Source organism: Corvus cornix, chromosome 5, assembly GCF_000738735.6.
Source record: "Corvus cornix cornix isolate S_Up_H32 chromosome 5, ASM73873v5, whole genome shotgun sequence".
NCBI classification, from domain to species: Eukaryota; Metazoa; Chordata; class Aves; order Passeriformes; family Corvidae; genus Corvus; species Corvus cornix.
Genome location: NC_046335.1, coordinates 31,307,348 through 31,329,982, shown reverse-complemented (window position 1 = coordinate 31,329,982; position 22,635 = coordinate 31,307,348). Strand labels below are relative to the sequence as shown.

Below are 22,635 nucleotides of genomic sequence, written 5' to 3'. Positions count from 1 at the left end.
ATTCAGTATGACGATCAATCAATAACAGCAGCTTCTGAATGCATCTCCCCTTAGCTAATATACAGTACTTAAATTGATTAGTTTAGGACACCAGCAGGCAAAGACCCAAGTGTTTCTTAAATTCTCAGCTCGTAATGAAATGACCATAATTTAAGACCTTTTACCTCAAGAGGCAAGTAATAAGGAATGTGCTAAACACATACAAAACCAGCAGAGAAATGAGTTTTTGTTTATTCTGTCTTACAATGAATGGGCATGGGGGCATGAAAAAGTTGTCAAAGGTGACAAAGTTGATAGAATCATCCAAACTGAAATACTGCAGGCCTTAGTGTAAGATAGCAGATTGCCACTAAATGTTACTGAAATCACATTACAAGTGACTTGCAAGAAAAGGTGCAAATAATGACAGAATAAAAATTTAGCACATGTGTATAGAAGTAGCTCCTGAAAATAGCAGACAGTGCAGCAATAAAGCAAGGGTCTCAGTATGCCCCAGTATTTCTACCTGACAGGCAGGCAATTATTTTCCTACACTGTGGGGCTATTATAATCAGAGCCAGATTATGAGTAGGCTTCAAGTCAAATTCTGCCTTTTTCTCTGTCAAGTGCACAGCCTGTAAACCATCTCACAGAAAAGACAAAAAAACCCTCCCCTCCCTAACCTATTAGTCTTATAAATTCTTCCAGAACTGTGAATTACTTGGGAATAATCTTTGGCATCAGTATTGTTGCTTGGAAAGTGTGTACCTTATTAGTACTCAAATTAATGAGAATTAATGTGTCACCATTCTATGGTGAAGGACAACAACTGAACTGCATGTTCCTAATCTGTTGCAGTGTGTGAAACTACTGAAGATGATGTTTTAGGTTAAAACACTTCTATGTCGCTTTGCACGTGTCTGTGCTCCTACTGCGCAGAAGTCTGCATGTCCTGGTTTTGGGGTAGGAGACAGAGAAGGAAAGGAGGAAGGCAGCTGGAAAAGAGGAAGGAAGAGCTTCTTAAAATATGCTGTCTTCTGATTATGTAAGAATATCTGTAGCCTGCTCTAACCATCACTTCCCTGCTCAACAATCCTTGTGTGATGAGTACAGAACTGTAATTAGAGATGCTTTGCCCTGGGACTTTCAACTGGAGTACGCTAATAAGAACTTTTTTTTTCTTGGCTCCAAGCCACATAGTTGAACTTCCACAAGGTTTCAGGGATACAGGGAGAAGAAAGGTTATATCCTATTCAGTTAACATTGCTCCTCTTCCATACTTCCCCAAGCTCTTATGCAAGCAGTTAAGCTTCCCCTTTGCTTATAAAAGCAGACTGCTTCTCAGCCCTATTCTGTTTTCAGAATTCCAAGAGGAAGAATCTATTGTTTAGCAAAAATAATTAGATGGCTAATTGGCTTTTTTGAACATTTTACAGCATAAATTCATTTAAGAAGCCGCAAAAGTAATTAGAATTCCATATGTTACAGGCATAAAGGGTCCTTACCCCACTGTCCACATAGAATATTATGCATGCACATAAGACATTAAATAAAACCCATTGTTTAAAAGAAAAAAACCCCTAATACCTCAACACAAAAACCCCACCCTCAACCTCCCATTGCCCAGACAGCTAGTAGCCATTAAAAATCACTACAAATACTAGCAACTGTAGAATCTGACCTCTCCTTAGCCTTTGAAGGCTTTTTATTTGTTTGAGCAGAACACACCACATACATAGAACTCATTTATTTTTTTCAAGTCCCAAGCCAAACACCAAAAAATGCTTAACTGGCATGTTACAAATAAGGCACCACTACATTCTTTATGCCACTGATACTAAGAAATACTTTTGAGTGGGAAATGCTGAAAAATAAGCAAAGTGGAGAAACGCTGGAAAAACTTTGTGTATGAAGAGCATTGTTAAATGGTACCCATGTGAAGTACATGAAAATTTATCAACAATACACAATCCAAAGTCAGACAGGTACAAATACCAGCAAAATTTAATGAGAATAATGCATTCAGTCCTCTAAATAGTCAAAATTGTATAGTATAAATGTCATCTATGTGAAGCTGAAGCAGGAAGGGAGGAAGAATGTTACAGCAAACTGGAATTCCACATAGAATCTGATTCTGAACATGATTAGCCAACCAGAAATTAGGCAGAAAATTTTTGTTGATGCAACTGAACCCACAAGTATCGTACCTTACTTGAAGGGGTGCACCTTTAAACAAGGCACAGTCACTTGCTTGGTACTGTAGCCTTTGCTGTTTCTCCTCAAAGAGATACACCTGATTTTGCTCAGCTTACAACTTCTCAATATGAAGACACCAGCAGCTGCCTACATCATCGCAAAGTACTACGTTTAACACGCATTTGTGTATCAGAAGCTGGAAGGCTGAAGGACTTGAGTGTTTTTTTACTAACAGTCAAAATACTACAGGTAAAGATCTGAATTGTCATTAATCACTTCTTTAGTCTGAGCAGGTACTTCTTGAGTTATTCAACTTATGAGCACAGTAAGAGTGTTCAAACTTATTTACCAAAAATTGAAACAAACTCAGTAATTAGCTCAAGATCTGCTGTGCCACCTGGTCACATGCATGGAGTTTAGCAGAGCCAGTGCAGTGCGTACACATGCAGAATGTAAGGTTTTGGTGACCTGCCTATGTTCTAAATGTGTGTACCACAAGACCATGCAAAAAGCTGAATGTGTCTGTTGCTTGCAGGTGGTTCTACAATATGAGAAGAATATTTAAAAAAATATCTACTTAAATTTTCATGGAATGCCCCATAACTTCAGTTTTCAAGAACTGAATGCTAGCGTTGTCATTTGAAAGAAATTTCTGTTTCATGTCTATCAGACAGACACAGACTAATCAGTTTAATACAAATAAATTATCATTTTCTCAGCAGTCAATTTCATACATGCTCTTAAAACGTATAAAACATGTATTTTAAGCTGCTGCACTTTTCTTTACAATACAGGGAAGACTAAGAGCACATACATCACTGGTTACTGTAGCTATTAAATATTAGCTGCAATAACCGAATTACCCATCCGTTCTATTCTAAAAAATATTTAGAATTCTCTTTGCAAGTAAATGGGAAGAGGGAAAAATATGTACTTGAACAGAAACAAAAATATGAGATGACTTACACGAAGAGATAATTCGAGTAGATCAATGATTAAAAATCAAAAATTAATAATTTCAAGCTCCTTAGTTCTCCAGATAACACTGTTTGCTTCGTTTTCCCAGTAAAGCAGCTTAAGAGCAGCTGATACAAGACTTTAGTACAATCCTATTTTTCTCTGCAAAAATAACTAAAAAGCTTTATTTCAAGCAGCAGAAATATTTTTTGGTAAGTCTTCAGAACTACTTGAACTTGCATTCTGCTTTGACTTCTGCTATTCAGCATATTCTAAAAGCTTGCCATGTGTTTGATTCTAGACATAAGACCATCAAATTAATTATTATCCAACTTATTAAGAGTACTTCTACAGTCTACAAAAACTGTCAGTTCTTTTAGCTTTAGAAAAAACCAAAAATGTATAGTGCTAAAGGAAAAGCTGTACCAATGGCTGAATATTTTTCATACATAACTGATATACTAATATATATTTTTTCCTTTCTGTACCAAAATAGAGTATTTTAGTTTAAATAGGCATTTAGAAAGCATAAGCAATGTTTCAATAAAAATATTTAGCAGAAGTGCCCTACTGTACAATGCATCCAAGCAATTTTAAAGATACTTTTCAATATTTCTAATCAAAACAGTATTATTATACATGTAACCAAGATTGAGCTAATACCCAATTAACATTTTCTGAAAAAAAAGGCTGCAGATAGTGAAATCTGCAATACAAAAACAGACTTCAAAGAAATTAAAGGTTTATTCATGTAGTCTGGTGCATTACAAAGATAGGCAAATACCTTCACAAAGCTTTACCTCTGCCATAATAATGCTATAATATTTCAGCTGCAAAGCTTATATTGAACATTTCAAGAAGTTGAGAGCACATGGACTTAGCACGCAGTACTTTCTTGTCAGAAACTACATACTGTGCCATTAATACAGCAAGTAAAGTAAGGACTGCTTCTTTTACTGGTATTCTTACCTGGTTAGGTTGGCTAGGAAAACAGGCTCTTCTGGTGTTGAAATCCTCAAAGGCTGAAGGCCTTAAATTCGCACTGTTGTAAGTTTCACTGGTTACTACAGTTTCGTGTTGAAAAAGGTGATCTCTCATTAATGAACCTGATGTATTTTCTTGAGCAGTCTAGAACACATAAGAACTCCCTTGAAATGATTTTTGCATTTATATAAAAACAACACCAAACCCACCAAGTTCATACATAAATGTGTTACTATTCTATATAACGTGCTAGAGGCATCTATAAACACAAGTATTCTTAAATGCACATTTTTTAAAGCATTCAGAAGTAGGCAAATACTTACTTTGAGTCAGCCTTGGTAAATACAGAATTTCTCTGCAGACAGTACACAACTTGGGCACTAGAGATACATGCCTTTGAAACTCAGTTGCCAAATCAGACTTCTTTAAGGAAGTAGAGATTAACCTGTCTCTGAGATGATGTTTAACTACCCACGAGCCTACCAGTATTTACAAAAACACAATTGGAGAAAAAAAAATTTCTGAGACTACTAAGGCAAAAGCTAGTCAGATCTTTTAACAAATTAAAAGCAAAATCAGCTGGAATGGAAGAGAAAGTCAGTTTTAACCTATACTGGCCCAATTAAAATATCTAATTGAAGCAAGTGTGAATTAAACAACTAATGACTGTCTTTTTGCAATTAAAGTTGTATCAGGCAATCTGATACAAAAGTGAGACCATGAAGCAACATATAATGAGATATCTGCATTGACCTGTGCCATTCAGAATAAGGAAGAGGAAGTATGTTTGGGTGGAATACTGGCTTGTAAGATGATCCAATTTCTGAAATGAATAGAAAAACAAACAATTCTCATTCTTTAAGCTTGACTGACTGGGACATACTTAGGATACAGCAGAGCATTTTGATACAAATTCCATTGGGCTGCCAAAAATGCACTGTATGATATTTTGTTTGCATTGAGAGATGCTGTAAAGTTAACTGGCTGTCATAATCTGATAGCACTGAGAAAATTCTGGCATCATCCAGCTTCCAGCAATGAGACTGTTTCAGCTTTATTATATGGATTTATATGCATCAAGAAAACATTCAGAAGAAAAGAATAAAAATACTACAGAAAAATACTGAGGCAGAGACAAACCTGAAGTTTTGGCAGGTTAAATATTGACTCTGAATCATTAGTTTTCACCTATCAAAATACTTAAGGAACTTATTCCAGGGGTACATTAGTACCTCACATACATAAAAGCCTAATGTATCAAGTTCTAAGACATCTAGAATATGAAGTAGACTGTCTGTAGCTAATTTTGTAGGAGAAAGAAAATAATTACATCACTAAGAATTTATATATTGTTCAGAAGCACTGTGTGGGAAAACATTAAATTTAGTAATTAATTAATGATCAGCGTAATTACTACTATAGAGCATACACCCCAAGAAAGACAATAGCTCACTCAATCAGGTTAAAGTTCCCCTGAAAAATTTTGAAGACAGGCAAAACACCAAAAAGAAGTACTATTTGCAGATCCTTGAGCATGACACCACCACAAAGTAATTGACCCTGTTATTGTCAAAATCAAATTTTCTGGTCAAACACTGTTGGGAAAGGAGTATAAAAGAAATGTTGGAATGACTGACAACAATTAGACTTCATATATGTATACTTATTTTTAGAGCAAAAAGCATCAAATATTAGTGCAATAACAAACATCTTCCTAGCAGGTGGTACTCCTGCAGATACATTGCCCAATGACATAAAAAGCTTCCAAAACAGTGGTTCAAACCACAGAAGAGCTGTATTCAAAATGAGGAAGAAATGCCTACAACCATTTTTGGTCTGAGCAATGTTAAAAATTACTACAAGCATTTAAACTAGCAGCTAGAAGCCATTTTACAGAAGCCACAGTGATAAGCATCCCCTTTCCCCTTCCCCTGGCTATTATAAATTTGAATGGTCTAGGGAGAAGGGAGCAAGCTGCAAAAACTTCTACTCCTTCCTTCTGAAGGAAAAAAGGCATACTACCCACAAGCCAGTCTTTATCTCTGGGTGAGATTTGCAGCAGCCTGCATTATTTCCTGTCCCTGCAGGTGGTTCACACCTTTTTTTCTTTAAAAATAAACTACCTAACTATAGAGCAAAAAAGGACACACGCACACGCTCACACAGGCAGACACGTACTCCACTTGGCAGTCAAGGAGGGCTCCATCTAATGAAGGACACAGGCACAGATCATCTCTTACTGTGCTAACTAGCAGTGCCAGATGATGTACGAAACCCAAACCTTAATCTTGAAGCAAACCTTTGTGCCCTATACACAGCAATTATCAAAGAATGCTTTTAGAAAATTCCAACACAGATACCACAATTCAAACTAATTGACTTCAAGGACAAATTTTGGGGTGGCAGCAGACAGAGAAAGGCATCTGACCTTTTGTAAGGCAAGAACTCGCCAGACAGCATTTTGGAAAGCACAATGCTCAGCTTACCAGCCTATATGGTACAGGTAAGTGGACACAGACTAACTTCTGGTATTAAAATGAAAAGCAATCATGTCAGTTATGATCTTCTTTAGCCAATAAATATTCACTGTGCTGAATTACAGAAATGCTAGATGAACACGCTGAACTCTCTGCTTTTAATTAAACTGTAGTTTAGATTCACTCAAACTACATTTATTAGTATCCAAAAACCTTTTCATTGGACAACACTTCCTGCTCCAATGTGATGTTTTATGACAAGGTCATAAACACCTGAAAACCCACATTTTTAATGGAAACACTGACAATCTGAAGTAGGAAACAAAAGTGGTATTGAAAATGCATTTAAGTAAGAAGCAAATATATAAAGTTTTCCACAAGAACATATACAGAACAAATATACAGAATATCACACAGTAACACAGATGCACACATTCTCCTTTTCTACTGTCCAAAGCAATTACACCGCCCACATTCAATATTCTTTAACCACAGCCTACAAAGTACAGTGCTGGCATAGGTTATTCACTATCATCTGTAAAGTAACCTACGCCAGTTTTTAATGCACAACGGAAATCTGGTTTGCTCCCAGCTGCTGGTATAATAATTACTGTCCTATGGTTGCTAAGAGATACTCTGAATTTTTTTCCAAGACTACTAAAACATTTCTGTGCACACAAGCAAAAGGATGCTGGGTAAAGCAATAAAATGACTCCAGCTGTAGCTCTCCAGCAGAATTCAAAGCCAGATGACAGCTGTAGAGAAAATGAAAACCAGACTGAGCTTCTCTTGTTCTTCAAATTTTCTCTCCTTACTTCTCCCAGTTTGCCAGAGTTAAGTCTGGGAGAGAATTCAACATTGTTCTGCAAACATTGTTAAAAATGTTCTCCTCTAAGTTTAATGATTACACAGAAGGATGGATGAGAGACCACATTTCCGCTGCATCCAAGTTCTTGCATTTACTTCCCATGAGGCCCAAAAATCTGCTGTTTAATGCTAACCAACACAAGAAATGCTTTTTCCTTAATTTCTCAATTGTGAATAAATGATACAGGTTTCAGAAACATCTGAATGACTTCCTTCTGCTTTAGCTATTTCTGAGACTGATGGAGCAATATATTTGGCAAAGAAACTATTATTTTCAGGTATGTGTTTTTGACATAGGCTGAAACATTACCTAGATTACTCTGAATATTTCGTATAGTTTAAACTAAAAAATAAGACATTTGACATGCCTCTTTCTTCAAAGGCTTTTCTACCTGAATATATAGAGAACAGTACATGTAAAGCGGCTGCTAGGAATAATGGTGAGGGAAAAAATATATAATTCCTCCTGTTTTTTAAATACAACTCCAACAAAAAAAGCTTAATAAACCAAAATGATTGAGCACAACATATGAATAGATTTATTTGAAATTGACAATTTGAATGAGTATTACTTTTAGTTCTAAGAATTGGACCTAAGCAATTTATTAATCGCACTAAATATTTCTAATCTTTCGTGTTTTACCATGTAGTATTGTCTTATCCATAAAGCAACAGTGTGTCAAGAGTAAATTATTTCACATTTCCTTACAAGTCGTAATGTTAAGTTATTTTTGTAAAATAAAACTTCTGCAAACATTTTGTTAGAGGAAAAACAAATTGAGCGGTCATTAAATGCACTTATGAAGAGGTCACTAAGTAGTGTATTTACAAAGAGGCACATGAACAATTAATGTCTTCCCTGCCTGCACCAAAACCCCTTAAGAGGCACGTAAGTTGCAGGTCTTTTCCCCTTCCTACTAACAAAAAGTCCAATGTACTTACTCCTGAAAGAACAAGCCAACCTTTTTATTTTCTGCTTACAATTTATCAGTCTACAGTTTTCTTCTGGCACTGCATAAGTGATCCAATTCTTATTACTTCAAAACTGTTAAAATGTGTTAGTAGCCTATAAATAACACCAATATGGCTGAATCAACAAAACCTGAAAGAAATTAAAGCTCAAGTACTCTATTTTTCAGTTCACAAAAGCAAGACCTATGCATCACAGGATTCAAAACCCCCACAAAAATAACTTAAAATGCATGAGCTCTAGATTTCATTTAGATTTACTTCTAAGGAGAAAAGAATTTTTTTACATATTTTTTTTTTAAACTAAGCCAGATGAATTTTAGAGCAAGAAGTTTACAATTGGTAAAGGAAAAGAATCTGAGCCAATCTTTTAACAAACAAGCAAACTGACTTACACAAGCTGCTCATTTACTACATTAAAAATGCAAGATTTTATACCAAAAACATCTAAACTTCATAACAAAACATATTCCCAATGTGTATTTCCATGTAAGTACATATACATTTCCAGGTTCCATTTACCAACATTACAGGAAGTCAGACAGCTCTGCCTTAACTCATTTGTGTATTTCTATTTGAAATTAATCAGGTAAGACTAGGGCTTATTTGATGATAGGAAAAATTTGCATCTAATAAGTTAATTAAACAACTGAAAATCATTGTAATAATCTAAGCAACCATGAAAACCCTTAAGCGATAATATTTTAATACTAGGATTTTAACATTATTTGTGAACAACAGAGAGGCTAAAGAAACTATAATGAAGGTATGTCTTCTTAAAATGATAAATTTGATCTTCAGCAAAAAGAATGCCTTCTCTGGGAGATTTTATTTACAAAATGCAAATAAAAAAGTCAAAAATTTAGTGAACCAAGGTATAACATAACAAGCCAATTTCTAGCCTAGAAGGCACAAGACAAGAGTGCAGTTTTTTATTTACATTTAAGGTATGCAAATACAACTTTTGGACAATGACTATTTCTGCTAACTACTTCTATAAAATGTGATAATACTTATTAAAAAGAAGCATTGAGATTTCACAGTCAGATGATAATTTTTGATCTTATTTGGATCCTTTTATTTGTTCTCTGTAGCACCAAATATAACCAGCCAGTAAAATAATTTATGAAGCATGTTTAGCCTTCTTCATCTAGTCATCTTCATTAAAAAACGAAACAACAAAAACAAGCCACTGTTAAAGAAATTTATGTACAAACTAAATACTATACTTATACTTCAAATGTACACTAAATATTGGATTCCTGCTGTGTAAGATGACTAGAACAGTATAGGAAAAATTACTCATTAATATTCTATCCATACTCTAAAATGCCCTTGCATAGATATACTCCAAAATACACTCAAAAATACTAATAGAGACTTTGGAAAACAGATTATAAAATAAACAGGGAAGCAAAAAATCACTAAGCCTTTTAAACTACATAGAGGTGGCAAGAAGTGGGGGACAAGTCAGCATGACTCCTCAAATATTCAATATATTATCTTTAAAGAAAGATGGTTTTACCCAACAAGTTAAAAAGACCCTGGGGTATCCACTTTCACTTATCAGAGTATCAACCTTGGGAGGGGAAGGAATTAATAATTTGAAAGAGAATGTGGACTATTCGGTATTTCAAAGGTATTCTTGGAGACTAGACCTGATGCCTGTAACTAAAATGCTGCAATTTTTCTACACTTATGTTCATTACCCTGCAATTACAGTTTCGTTATTGATACATAAACCTGGTTTAGATGAAGCATAGCTAAAACCAGGGTGGATTCTGTTTTTCCTGCACTTCCTTTTTTCTCCCCCCTTGAGTATTGTTATTGATAGACAATACTAGTATCATTTATTTTACTTCGGTATGCAGAGATATGGTAAGAGATATTGGCTAGCTTTTTTGTCTTTAGAAAACAGGACATCTATCCACAGCACAAATCCACTATTAAGCAATGTGTATTGTGATAAAGTCATTAAGTATGTTTTCCTGTCTAAAATGTAAAAGACAATTCTACCAGCAGTTTGTACCACACAAGATTGTTTCTACCTGTACTATATATATAGTGTGTATTTTTATAATCTGTTTTATAGACATTTTTAAAAATGTATGCATTTATTTTTTTAAATGGAAGATAAAGTAAACCTATATTTACATATGTAAATAGGTGGTGTATTGATATTCACATGTATATACAAGAGATGTTGTAAATACACTTTTCTCCACTTTCCCAATAACAAATTTGTAACTATAAAGAATCTCAGATATTTTCCTCAATTTTGGCATCCTTATATAGAAATGTAATAACTAGGCAGCAAAATCAAGAGGTAATTGGTTTGTTCTAATCTCATTAGGCCTGTTCAATTAGAAATGGCTCAATTATTAATACTTGCAACAAACCATGTTTAAGCAAGTCTTTTAAGAGTTGATTAAGGACTGCATTAACTTTGGCACACATTTCCTTCACCCTGTCAAAATCTCATTTCTTTTTAAAATCTGAAATATCTAATATTTATAGCAATTTTACTTTCAAGTGCCTTAAAATAAAGCACTGCAAATAAAGAACAACAGGTGGTTGCACAGCCAACACTTACACAAAGAAATACATTTCTTCTACCACAAAATGAAAAGATATCAGGAGACTTCTGTATTGCCACTGCATTGCAGTATCCTTTCTAAATACTTGACTCTCAGTCTCCTATCATAATATCTTCAAAGCTGGCTGCTAATTTTCTTAATTTTGTGTTGCAGAGGTTTTACACTGGATCTATTTACACTGATACAGAATTTATTATTGCATAAGTGACAAGACTCTTTCCCAGAAGAAATCACTTAGTAACACTATCAGTTTTCTGAATAGTCACTAAGACCCCTGAGTCAACTTGTTTTTTACAATCTTCATATTAATTTAAATATCTGCACTCTGAAAACTGAATATATGTGTGAATGAAGACACGGCTTTCCCTAAAACCATAAATAAGAATGAAAACATGACAAGTATACATAGACACAAGTAGGATTTACTCAGCGATATTATAGTTATTTACTCTCTCTGTGTATATATATCTATATATCTCCATAATTTTTTTTATACTGGCTTTTTAATTACATGGATTCTTGGATATTACCAGGCAGTGCTATGCATCAGTGTTACAGTACTCATGGTATATGATATGGTACACACGTAAAGCACTGTAACTCTGAAGCATGGTTGGACAAATTTTTATCTCTTAAGCCATTACGACTTACAGAAATTGAATAGTGTGAAAAAGGATCAATAAAAACTTGAATCTCAACAAGAGACTACTTTATCTTCAGTGTGTTTTTAAAAATCATCTGAACTTCTCTCTTTGGACTAGATTCTTTTAACCATTGTCTCGGTATCAACTCTAACCATTTTATGTTAGAAGTGCTTTATCACTGCAAAGTGAAATCTAAGAAAACAAACAGGATGTACAAGTAAAGAAATTCTTCATCCCTCTATTTTCTTTTTCCCAGAAGAATATTTCATATTTCAATAAGATCAAAGAGGACATATAACTTGAACAGACATTTTGAACTTAAACTCAGGATAGTTAATGATCCTATAGATTAAATAATGACTACTTAGTTTAGGACAGACAGTATAGTAAGTCTTCTAGATAATTGTTCTGGAACTTTTTTCATTAAACTGAATTTTGCTATTGCTCTTATTTTGCTTAGTCTCACTAATGACAGCAAAATCTGTTCAGTACATTTGCAAAAGAAAAAATGCACAATTAATTTAAAAATTTACTCACTTGAAAGCAGTCTTCTGCCACTTCAACATCACTTTGGGAGGGTGGATAACCTTTACATAAAGAAGAAAAAAAAAAGTAGACAAGGTTATTTTCTTCTTATTTACACTTACTGCTTCCAATAATCCACACCATCTCTCAATATCCAGTGATGATGATATAAATATTCTTGTTTACTTTTTTAATCTATAGATCACTGTATTTCAAGTTGATTTAGTAAGCATCGCTCATTTCTACATTCTGCATTTTATATTCTGAGTATTCCTAGCCACACTCCTCTCTCTTGTCCCCAGCTTTCTTATAAAAGCATTTTCAAAGTCTTATCAGCAGTCAGAAGCAAGGGAGTATATTCCTTTTAATGTAGCATTTTGAAAATTAAAGGCAGACACATTTGGTTGGCATGAATGCATACTGTGCTGTATTTCGCTGTAAATCAGCAAAAATTGAAACTGTAAGACCCTAAGAGAAAAAAATGACTCTTATGTTCTCTAATTATTTGTCTTGAAGGGATATAGATGATATCAACACAATTCAAGAGCAGTCATTATAGTATGTCAAAAAGCATTTCCCTTCAGAAACATGTTCCTCCCTTTCTTAGGAGGACAACACACATAAAATCCCTAAATAAAGTTACTTTTTACAAGTCTGAAAGAGTTGTTCTTTCAATTCAACAGACACCTGTTCTCTTCCCTCCTTGTCTCAATCCAGCAATACATTTATCATTTTCAGCTCAGAATCTAGGCTTGATGATATCCTTCAGTTTGTTCACTGGTTTCCATGAATTCAATTAAGCTCTGGAACCACTTGGCCATATTGCTATCTGAGTAAATTCTTCTACTGTTCCTAAAAACCTTTCCTCAGAACTACACTGTCAGCTGTTAGTAAAAACTAAACTATTAACTGAAAGTATGTGCAAATAAAGAGAGCACTCAACAGGTCACAAATCATTCAACTTCCTAGCTTATCCTATAAGAACACAAGAGTTGCAAAAAGCTTCTAAGATCCAAGTGAGAGAATATAACACTCCAGCTTCCTCCATTTCTTCACATCTAAAAGAAAGAGGCAATGCTTTATTATGCAGGGATGTTTCAGGAAATTACTTTATTAGTGTCTGTGAAACAATTTAAGACACTTGGATGAATGGCACTTTAGAAATGCCAGTACTATTTCAAAAACTATTAAAATCTCAATATTCTATAGTTTAATCCACATGCTTAAATACTGTCAATGTTAATGTTACACAAAGTGCTTTGACATCTAATTTAGTAAACACTCAATGTCCCTCCACCCCACCAAGTCTTTCACCTGAAATATGTACCTTGAGAAATATCCTCTACTGCTCTCCGAATACCTCTATCAAATGCTCTTGCATCAGCAGGACTCTGAAATGTGAGGCCAAACTTTTTGTCATCAATCTTCCAGTGGTAAAAAGTAGGAGTAACTTTGTTGTAAACGAGGTCTTTCTTTAATGTGCATTCCAAGACCACCTTTCAGGAAGAAAACAGAAGGAAAAGATATCAATGACCAATATATCAAATTTGAGAACAAAAGGAAGTCTTTGTGAACTACCTAAAAATATACATCATAAGAGCAGATAGAGGTCTCTTTTCAAATTTCTTCCTGCTACAAGGATGTAATTTTAACTTCATTTGCATTATGGCCAAATTATTCACTATCGGTTGCTGATAAGTGTTATGGGTTGAAGACACAATTTGTTTACTGAGTCAACCTTCCTATTCAAAAATCTCATACTCACAAAAGTATCTTATACCTGCAACAACCAGTACAGATTTGATAGATGTTCAGCAAATAGGTCACATCCCCCCAAAAAGCATTATGTGTGCTGATAGCAGATTTTGCTGTATCACTGGGATCTACAAAATCTTTTAGCACTAGGCTAACTTCATGCTGCTTTCAGGAAGATTTTCAGATTTCTCCCAGAAAGGCTACTAGACAAGTGAAAGTAATACAAGAGAATTGTTTTAAAAAATGAAATTAATAAAACTTAAAATCTTTATGAATGTACTACTGCCTGCACCTAGACAAAAATACATTTGTGGCTCATGTTCAGCTATAAAGAACCAGTAACTAGGAATAATTAACAGAATTATTTGGCCTAAAAAATCATTACTGGTATACATGCACATTCAGTTATGAAGCAAAGTCACAGTCTTCACATAGAATCATAAAATAGTTTGGGCTGAAAGAAACCTCAAAGACCAACTTGTTCCAACCCCCCTGCCATGGGCAGCGACACCTTCCACTAGACCAGGTTGCTCACAGCTCCATCCAAGATGGCCTTGAACACTTCCAGGAACTGAGCATTCACCACTTTTCTGGGCTACCTGTTCCAGTGCCTCACCACCCTCACAATAAAGAATTTTTTCCTAGTATGTGATCTAAATCCACCCTCTTTAAATTTGAAGCCATTCTGCCTTGTCCTGTCACTACATGCTCTATTAAATAATCCGTCTCCAGCTTTTTTTGCAGGCTCCCTTCAGGTACTGGAAAGCCCTATCATTTCTCCTTTAAATATTCTGGTTTTAAAAATATATTTGAATATTTAGTTTACTGGCAAAAATTATTTTAAGCAACATTTTTACACTGAGTGTTTCTTGATGTAAAATAACCCAATGTGAACAAGAAAGTATGGAGGGAGGTGCATTGATCTGCTCCCATAGCAGTACAATAAAGCTCCCAGCAAGACAACTTGTACCTCTGTATTGGTATTTGATGATGAAGGCTTACACTGAGAGATGAATGAGGAATTTCAATATTCTATCATTTCAGTAATATTCTATAATTTCATTGATGCACTTTTAGAATTCTAATTTTTTGTTTTGTTACATATGTGGCTTTTTGAGAGAAAAAATACGAAATTCCTCACAGGATGTGGTAAAATTAGTTTAAGTATAAACAACTGAGAAAATACCCTCCAATTAAAAAAAAGAAATAAATCTGTACTTAGGTTATCCTTACATATTCTTTGTGTTCTTCTTCTCCTTTCATTGTCTAATTATTACATAGGCAAATAGGTTTTTTCTCTTGTTCTTCATTATTCATTCCCCCTACACCCCACCAGTAATCATCTTTTCTCAACTGTTATTGCCTTTTACCTCTGCCTCTAGAAGGATAATATTCTTTCTGCACATATAAACTCATTCAGCACTAAAATAATTTTTTTGTTTCTCCACTCGGAACTCCCTAAATGGTCAACAATATGTAGGTAAAACTGCCTACAAGAAAACATAGAAAGGAATCTAACTATTTGCTGTAGGTCTGCAGGAAAAGGGGCTGCAAGAAGAAAAAAAGTATAATTCTGCAGTTCTAAGGTGTATCAAATAATCGTTCTTTGTTCCTCTGGATGATTTTAAATTCGCTTCCTCCTTCAAAGAGCAGTTAAAAATGAAGGCTTCTCACACCACTGCCTTTTCTAGGTCTGTGAGCTCTTTAGGGGGACCTCTAATACATTAACACCAACTATTTTCACAGTCTATTTTGTGTGCATCAACACAAAACATCAACAAAAAGTACTGCAAGCCTGATTTTATAGCATCACAATGAATTTCTGGTCCTGAAGGAATTAATCCAGATTACTTAATACTGAAAATTCATATCCAGTAACAATTTTACCACTAGAGATAAAAACTGGATTAAAACTTCACTAAGTAGGAGCTATGATTTTCAAAGACACGCAAACCAAACTAGAAAATCCCCAGACCAACTCACTCCACCCCAAAAAGCAACACTCACCCCCCACTTCCAACCCTCACATTTTATATGACAAGCAATGATTAACAAAAAACATCCCATCCAACACTGCAATTGTTTTCAACTTGATTCAAGGAAACAATACATTTGAGGGGATGACACTGCTTTTTCCCATCTAAACCTGTATGAAAACAGACCAGTTAACACAGAGGATATAAGTGAAAGGGCACTGAAAAGGGAAAAATATGTTGCATCAAAATTGTATGTGTTATCAGATATAAGAATCTATACAAGAAAGACTTGATGCCTGCCCGACCTCAGAGAAAACTCAAAAGCTACAGGTCTCAATTAGCAGTGGGACACAAATTTATAAACATTCAGCCCTTCAATAGTTTTTGTTACATCCAGAAATACAAAAAATCCAAATCAAATAAAAAAAACATACCAACCATCCCCTGAAGCATTTTTCTCTCCCTGAAACACTTCTATGCTTTGCAGCAATAGTGAATTTTTAAATTGTGAACCTTAATTTTGCTAACGGTTTCTTTTTGCTCAAGCATACAAACTATCACTGGGGCTGGGGAGGAAGTATCCTCATACACATATTCTCTAAGGTCTGGAAATGGAAACCAAGCCTTTTCAATGCAGATATATTTCAAAACTCCGATTATATTTTAGTGCACTTTGCTATGGTTCAGAACTCTCCACATCATAGGTGAACATCATATACTCTCCCACGCAGTTACCCAAAATAAGCACTCCCAAACCTTTTTAGGTAGACCTTCCCCAAGATCTCCAGGGATAAGCACAGCAAAGACCTGAAAAATTGTAAATAAAGTGCCTACAGCTTAACTAAGTTTCATTTCAAAAAACACCCTGGGAGTTACTGTTCTGAAGGTTTTCTTTGTTTGGAGACTTAACATAAGACTTCCATGCCAATATGATACATCTACATGGGCAGATAATAGAAAATGTTGCAGTCATCAGACTCAAGACAGAAGAAAACCAGATCCACACACGATCAAAATTTAAATTGTCAGAGCATAAATACGACTGTATGTCTCCTATTATTTAATGAAAAAATCCTTTTAATATCTAGATGTCACTAAGTGTAACACTAATGAATTCATTGCTACTCAAAAATACTTGTTTGCTTAATGTTTCTTTTCTCACCTCTAAAAACTAAATTGTCTAAAGACAATAAAATCTATTTGACTTATATAGACAAGATCAATCTCCAGAGTCAGAAATTTTCTACTTCAGCACATAAAACCAAATTTTTTTTAACAGAAGTGAGTATTTAAGATATGACATCATTATTTAGAGCTTATTTCAGAAAAAAATAAGAAAAAAACTTTTGCATTTGATACAAATTTCTATCTTGATAACAGACCAAATAATTGAACATTTCGAGATACTGGATAGTATTTTACTGGTTTCTAGCTGTACTTTCAAAGCTTACAAGAGCACATGTAAGATAGACAGCTTCACTGTTTTTCATTCCCAACCCAAATCTACAAACATAAAAGCACATCGTTTTTCGATGCCTTTTCTGCTTCACTCTTGGGAACAAGCAACATGACCTGAGTATATTCATGCTACAGAATGAATATACTGAGTATATGGACCCAGTGCCATGGTAACCATATGACATAATTATTCTATGCATACTTTTTTTGATTCAGTTAAAAAAAGATGATGTAAGCGCTGTACTACAGCCCATCAGAATCAATCTTCCTTCAAACTTTAAAGACAATTTAAAAAAGCAAGTATTTCAGTTTGTAAACAGCAGACTTTTAAAAGAGAATGGTATTTATATTCAGTTTTAGTTTTGTCTCTCTCCCTTTACACAATTAGTTGTTCTTCAACAGAAAGATTTTAAACTTTGTCACTCCTGATTCATGATCTAAAAGATACTAGTAATATTTTCCTTTCTCCATTGATAAAAACTTGCATGGCAAAAGTCTGGAGAAGAAAATAAACCAGAGAAGTCTATTAAACTTTTTGTTCAAGAAGGTAAAATTCACCAATGCCTAAAACCCAGTAAGTTTGTGCCTAATATATGTTTAACAGTAGTGCTATTAAGATAGAAGAGAGCTACTGTAAACACAGAAGGAGAGAACAGCACACCTGACCAGGTTATGAGGAAGTGCAATTGTTCCAAGCAGACTGGCTGGAGCCAGATCTAGGAAGGTGATTATAATAAAGGGGGAAATGTGTAATTATGTGAAAAGTCTTCACAAAATACCCTTACATTCCAACACAAATCTAAACCTGAGCAAACTAGCAGGGAGCATTCTCTCTCAAGTTAATTCAGTGGTGTCATCACTTTGATTTTCTTCTCAGATAACTAAGATGCTTTTTGTGAATACCACAAAATATTTTAAATAGCTTCGTACTGCACAAAAATTTTGGAAGTTCTACATGTAGTCTGAAGCTGGTTCATAGAAGGGCTGACAGCAACCTGCCTCTCAGGTCTAAAAAGAAACAACACCAGCCCTCTCCAACAAGGAACTTCAATATTTTGATGTTCATTCCAGAGTATTTAATTTATGCAGCTGATTTACAGATTGAGATCTATAGTTGTAATTAAATGCCTGCATAGCCTATAAAATACATGGCAAGATATGACACACTGGAATGGAACTGCAATGTAGCATCAGAAGCAGCACTTGGAGAAGCAGCAACTAAAGCTAATTCATTCCTCTTCAGTACAACCATTTAAGAGGCATCTGGAAGATACCTCCATCAAATACCTCACCTATGGATTTCAAGCTGCTTTGGAGAGAATTCCACCTTTGTACTGACACATAGGTTAAACAGTTATACTGGCATTATGATTCCCATATATCTTAGGTAAAAGCCATAGAACTGAACACCATTTACTTTCTAACCTAAGATATTTCAAAACCTATGCTGCCCTGTGTCAGAAAAGTGCTCCAAGTTCCACAATCCTAGGTTTCCAGGATAAGGGAATGTCTGTACATCTTCTGGAAGCTAAGCCAATTCACAAAAGAAGAGACTTACTGGCCAGAGAAAAATCAAGACAATCTTGATTAGAAAGGTATTTTAACAATGTGTGACTTTAGAGGATGTTCCATTTGTAAAGATGACTTTCTCTTTTAATCCATAGAAGTATTTTCAGAAACAGCTGTGTGTACCTTGCAAAAAAGTCAGTGAACTGGAAACCATGGTCCAAGTGACTTCTAGATATTACAGTAGATTAAACATTCCTGAAGACACACATACTCAAAGCCTGAAAAACTTAAATGCTCAAAACTGTTTGTTATTAAAAAAATATTGTTACATTCTCTTTTCAAGTACAATGGCAGAGCAACCAACTAAACAGCATACTACTAACTTCTAAGATTATTCAGGCATTGAGATTACCAAGGGCATTCTAAAATGAGACTAGAGGGAAGTTGGGGCACAGAAACAGCAGATTCAGCATAACACTTCCTCAAAATATGAAGATGATCAAAATATTTGGTCTCTACTCAACAGCAAATACAGTGGCTTCCACTTTTATTTTTAAATAAAAAATAAAATATATCACTATTATGAAATATAATAGTCACCTGTCAATTCTATTTGGACTAAAACCCCAATTGCTTGACTTAATTAAAAATTGTTAAAAATTGTGCTTGAACAGTGAATCCACAGCAATATCCTAAGAACAAATGTAAAACCATTAACCATATTGAAAGCGTAGGATCAGAAAAGTTTTAGAATCAGTGATGTGTCCAACAGAATTTCTCTTTCAGTCCCTGCTACCTTCTGCCCTTCTAAGTAAGTGTCATGACCTAATTTTGCCATCACATATACGTAGGATCTTGTTTCTTCTGTGCCAAGTGGGGTCTTGTTGCATACTATGCAACTTGGTCGTTAATTCATTACATATTAGCTGTTGCTTATAATTGCATTATCTGAAGTCTGTGGAAATACATTAATACATAGTGACCTTTCACTCAGTTATCAAAGAATCACTGGCTCTCCAGTATTCTTCTCCACACCCTAAATCTGTATTTGTTAGTTCCCTGAGCTTTGTTCAATACACACAGGAGAGATGTTCATCCTAGCTGCACTTCTTCCACCTTTTATCCTGTGTTTTTGAGGGGCTGACTTCCAACAGCAACTTCCCATAACTACAGGAAGGTTACAATCTGCTCTGACCAACTAGTTAGGTCACATTTGGGAAGCAAGTAGAAGTAAGACAGATGGACACAGGATGGGACACACACAAAAAACCGAAAACAAAACAAACTGCTCAAGACAATAAAGGTTTGGAAAACATATTCACGCTAACATGAGCTTAATTTTAGATAGGAAGTGGAGGAGAGACATTTAAAACCTTCAACCAAAAGTGGAAACAAAACAAGGCTTGCCTAGAGGAAACGGAAAAGAGAACACCACAAACAGATTAGGACACTGATGGCTGGACATTTTTATATGCATGCAGGAAAAACATTAAACCAGTCTTTAGTTCTGAGCATTATATTATTTTTAAGGCAAGCTGTGAATGTTCCAAGCATTAAGAATTACGAGAAAACTATCAAGTATCTCTAAATGCAATTAAGCTTCTCAAAAAGAGCCTCGACGAGGCTAAAAAAATTCTAAAGGGAACTACTGCAAAGTGAGGAAGGAACTGCAGGTGCACATAGCTGTGTGGGAACACAGGGTACTCTGCTAATAGTGCTACGCCCCACTGAAACAACTGAGTCAGCAGAATTTCTATTTATATGCTCTCTTCCTACAGAGTCACAGTCAAGGCAGAAAACTCAGCAGTCCTGCCTCAAGGGAGAAACTGGTGTTTTTGAGGAAGGGTCAGCAGTACAGTATGAGAAGTAATTCTATCTTTTAAGCTTACAGAGGAGTCAAAATTCATTGGCAGAAAAGAATAAATTCTTGATAAAAGTCATTAAGATGGAGCTTTTGTGCCTTCGCCACTTCGCGTTGTTTCCACAGTAAGACACAGCCCCCATTCAGAAATGTTTGCCACACAAGTAACCAAGCAATCCTTAGTAAGCCCATTTTGTCTTAGCTCTGCATGTAGAAATGGCTGAGATCCTGCACCAGTTTTCCTTTTGTGAGGCTGATTTTCATGATGCTATTTAAGAGATGTTTATTACTGGTATTTTATGTAAGGTTCCTGATGAATGAATACTGTCTATGTGTTCATCAATCCAGGTCAGTTCTCGGACCTGTCAGCTTCATGCTGTCTTCCCATATGAAGTTGTTCTCATGTAAAATGGCTACTTTTTGTCATAGCCATATTCCACAACTAAGCAAATCATTCCTGAGGAATTTAATCTGATTTCATGTTCTTAATAAAATTCTCATTTCAGCACTCCTATTAAATGTATTATCACTGGTATATAAACAAGATTTAACTCTAATCTTTCATTGGAAGAAAAAAGCAAAATGTTTCCCAAAATGTATGGAAAATTTCTAAAAAATCAACGTACTTAGTTCTAAAAAAGCAGGGTATTACATTTAAAAACATTTAAAACAAATAACTGACTCTTTTGATACATAATCATTGTTATAGAAAAGTTCAGCAACAGCATTAGACTGAGACTATAAATTTACTTCATAGTCTACAAGCAATAATAAGCAAGCATCTATACTTATGTCCCATATAGTTTTAATATGATCATTAAATAGATGCAAATTGTTACCGTTTTATCCCTGAGTCGTTCTCCATGGATAAGAAAATCAGCACAGCTATTCTCTTCCTGGGGAATGACTTTGAAGACTGTGACACAGCTTAGTCCACCCCCTCCAAGTGGTAACCATCCACCACTTGAGTCATCCCGGGTCATCACCACAGCTCGCACTCGTGCATAACTATTACTGAAAGAGAAGCAAAAGAAGAAATTAGTTTTCCATAAACTTAAACCAGCTAAGTCTAGTTAAAAACAAAACAAAAACAACAAAGCCACAACCAAGATCACGATAATTAATAATCTTTCCACAAACATCACCTAGCAGAAACCAATGTAAGACCACTCTCGAAAAAATGTTCCTCTGTATTTTTATGCCTTCATTAGGATGTCTCAGAGCTTGTGATCTTTTGTAAAGAGACTTAACCAGAGAATATAGTTGCCTAGTCAAAACTCATGTTCTTCTAAGAACTTTACACTCAGTGATCTAGCTAGAGGGCCGGAAAGAGAATAAGAATCAACTCCTGATTTATTTTAGACTAATCATGAGGCCAGTCAGCCACCATGAAATTGCACAGAAAAGAGAACAAGAAAACAGAAAGAGATCAGGCCTTCTGTCACTGAAATCTAAACAAGAACAGGCTTCTAGCCAGAAACCCTGCTTCCCTTCATCCAGCTCTCCTCCCCATGCATATAACCTGTCCTTTGCAAGGGTAGGTCAAGACACACATTGTGGGGTTTGAAAACAGAACCAGTTATAGCTACTTAAAATCCATACTTGAAGTGTCTACTTGCTATTTCTCTCCTGTATTTGCATCGGGTGTAAAATTACTTGCATTTTACAATCTAACACCTTTTTCCATCATTTAGTATTCTTATAAAATAAACAAATTATTGTCATGTCATTACTTAAAATCCAAATTCCAGAGTATTGGAAAAAGAGGTTTTGGTCATTTCTCTCTCTCTCTCTGCTCTTAGTTTTTTCTTTTAAATTAAATGTAAACTTTTAGTTTTGGTTGTGAATTTGCCACTACATCACTTGGAAAACCCCATGGCT

At 35.0% G+C, this 22,635-nt stretch overlaps 1 protein-coding gene across 3 annotated transcripts in view; it reads right to left on the bottom strand.

The window, feature by feature from the left end:
- SPRED1 (sprouty related EVH1 domain containing 1) overlaps window positions 1-22,635 on the bottom strand; it is a 61,239-nt gene that overhangs the window by 4,783 nt on the left and 33,821 nt on the right. For all 3 annotated transcript variants that reach the window (XM_039552177.1, XM_010391532.4, XM_010391524.4), the window contains exons 2-5: window positions 21,594-21,768; window positions 13,523-13,691; window positions 12,208-12,257; window positions 4,102-4,260 (exon numbers count right to left, since the gene is read on the bottom strand). In XM_039552177.1, coding sequence (XP_039408111.1) covers window positions 4,102-4,260; window positions 12,208-12,257; window positions 13,523-13,691; window positions 21,594-21,768 — 553 coding nt within the window. The remainder of the gene's footprint in view (window positions 1-4,101; window positions 4,261-12,207; window positions 12,258-13,522; window positions 13,692-21,593; window positions 21,769-22,635) is intronic.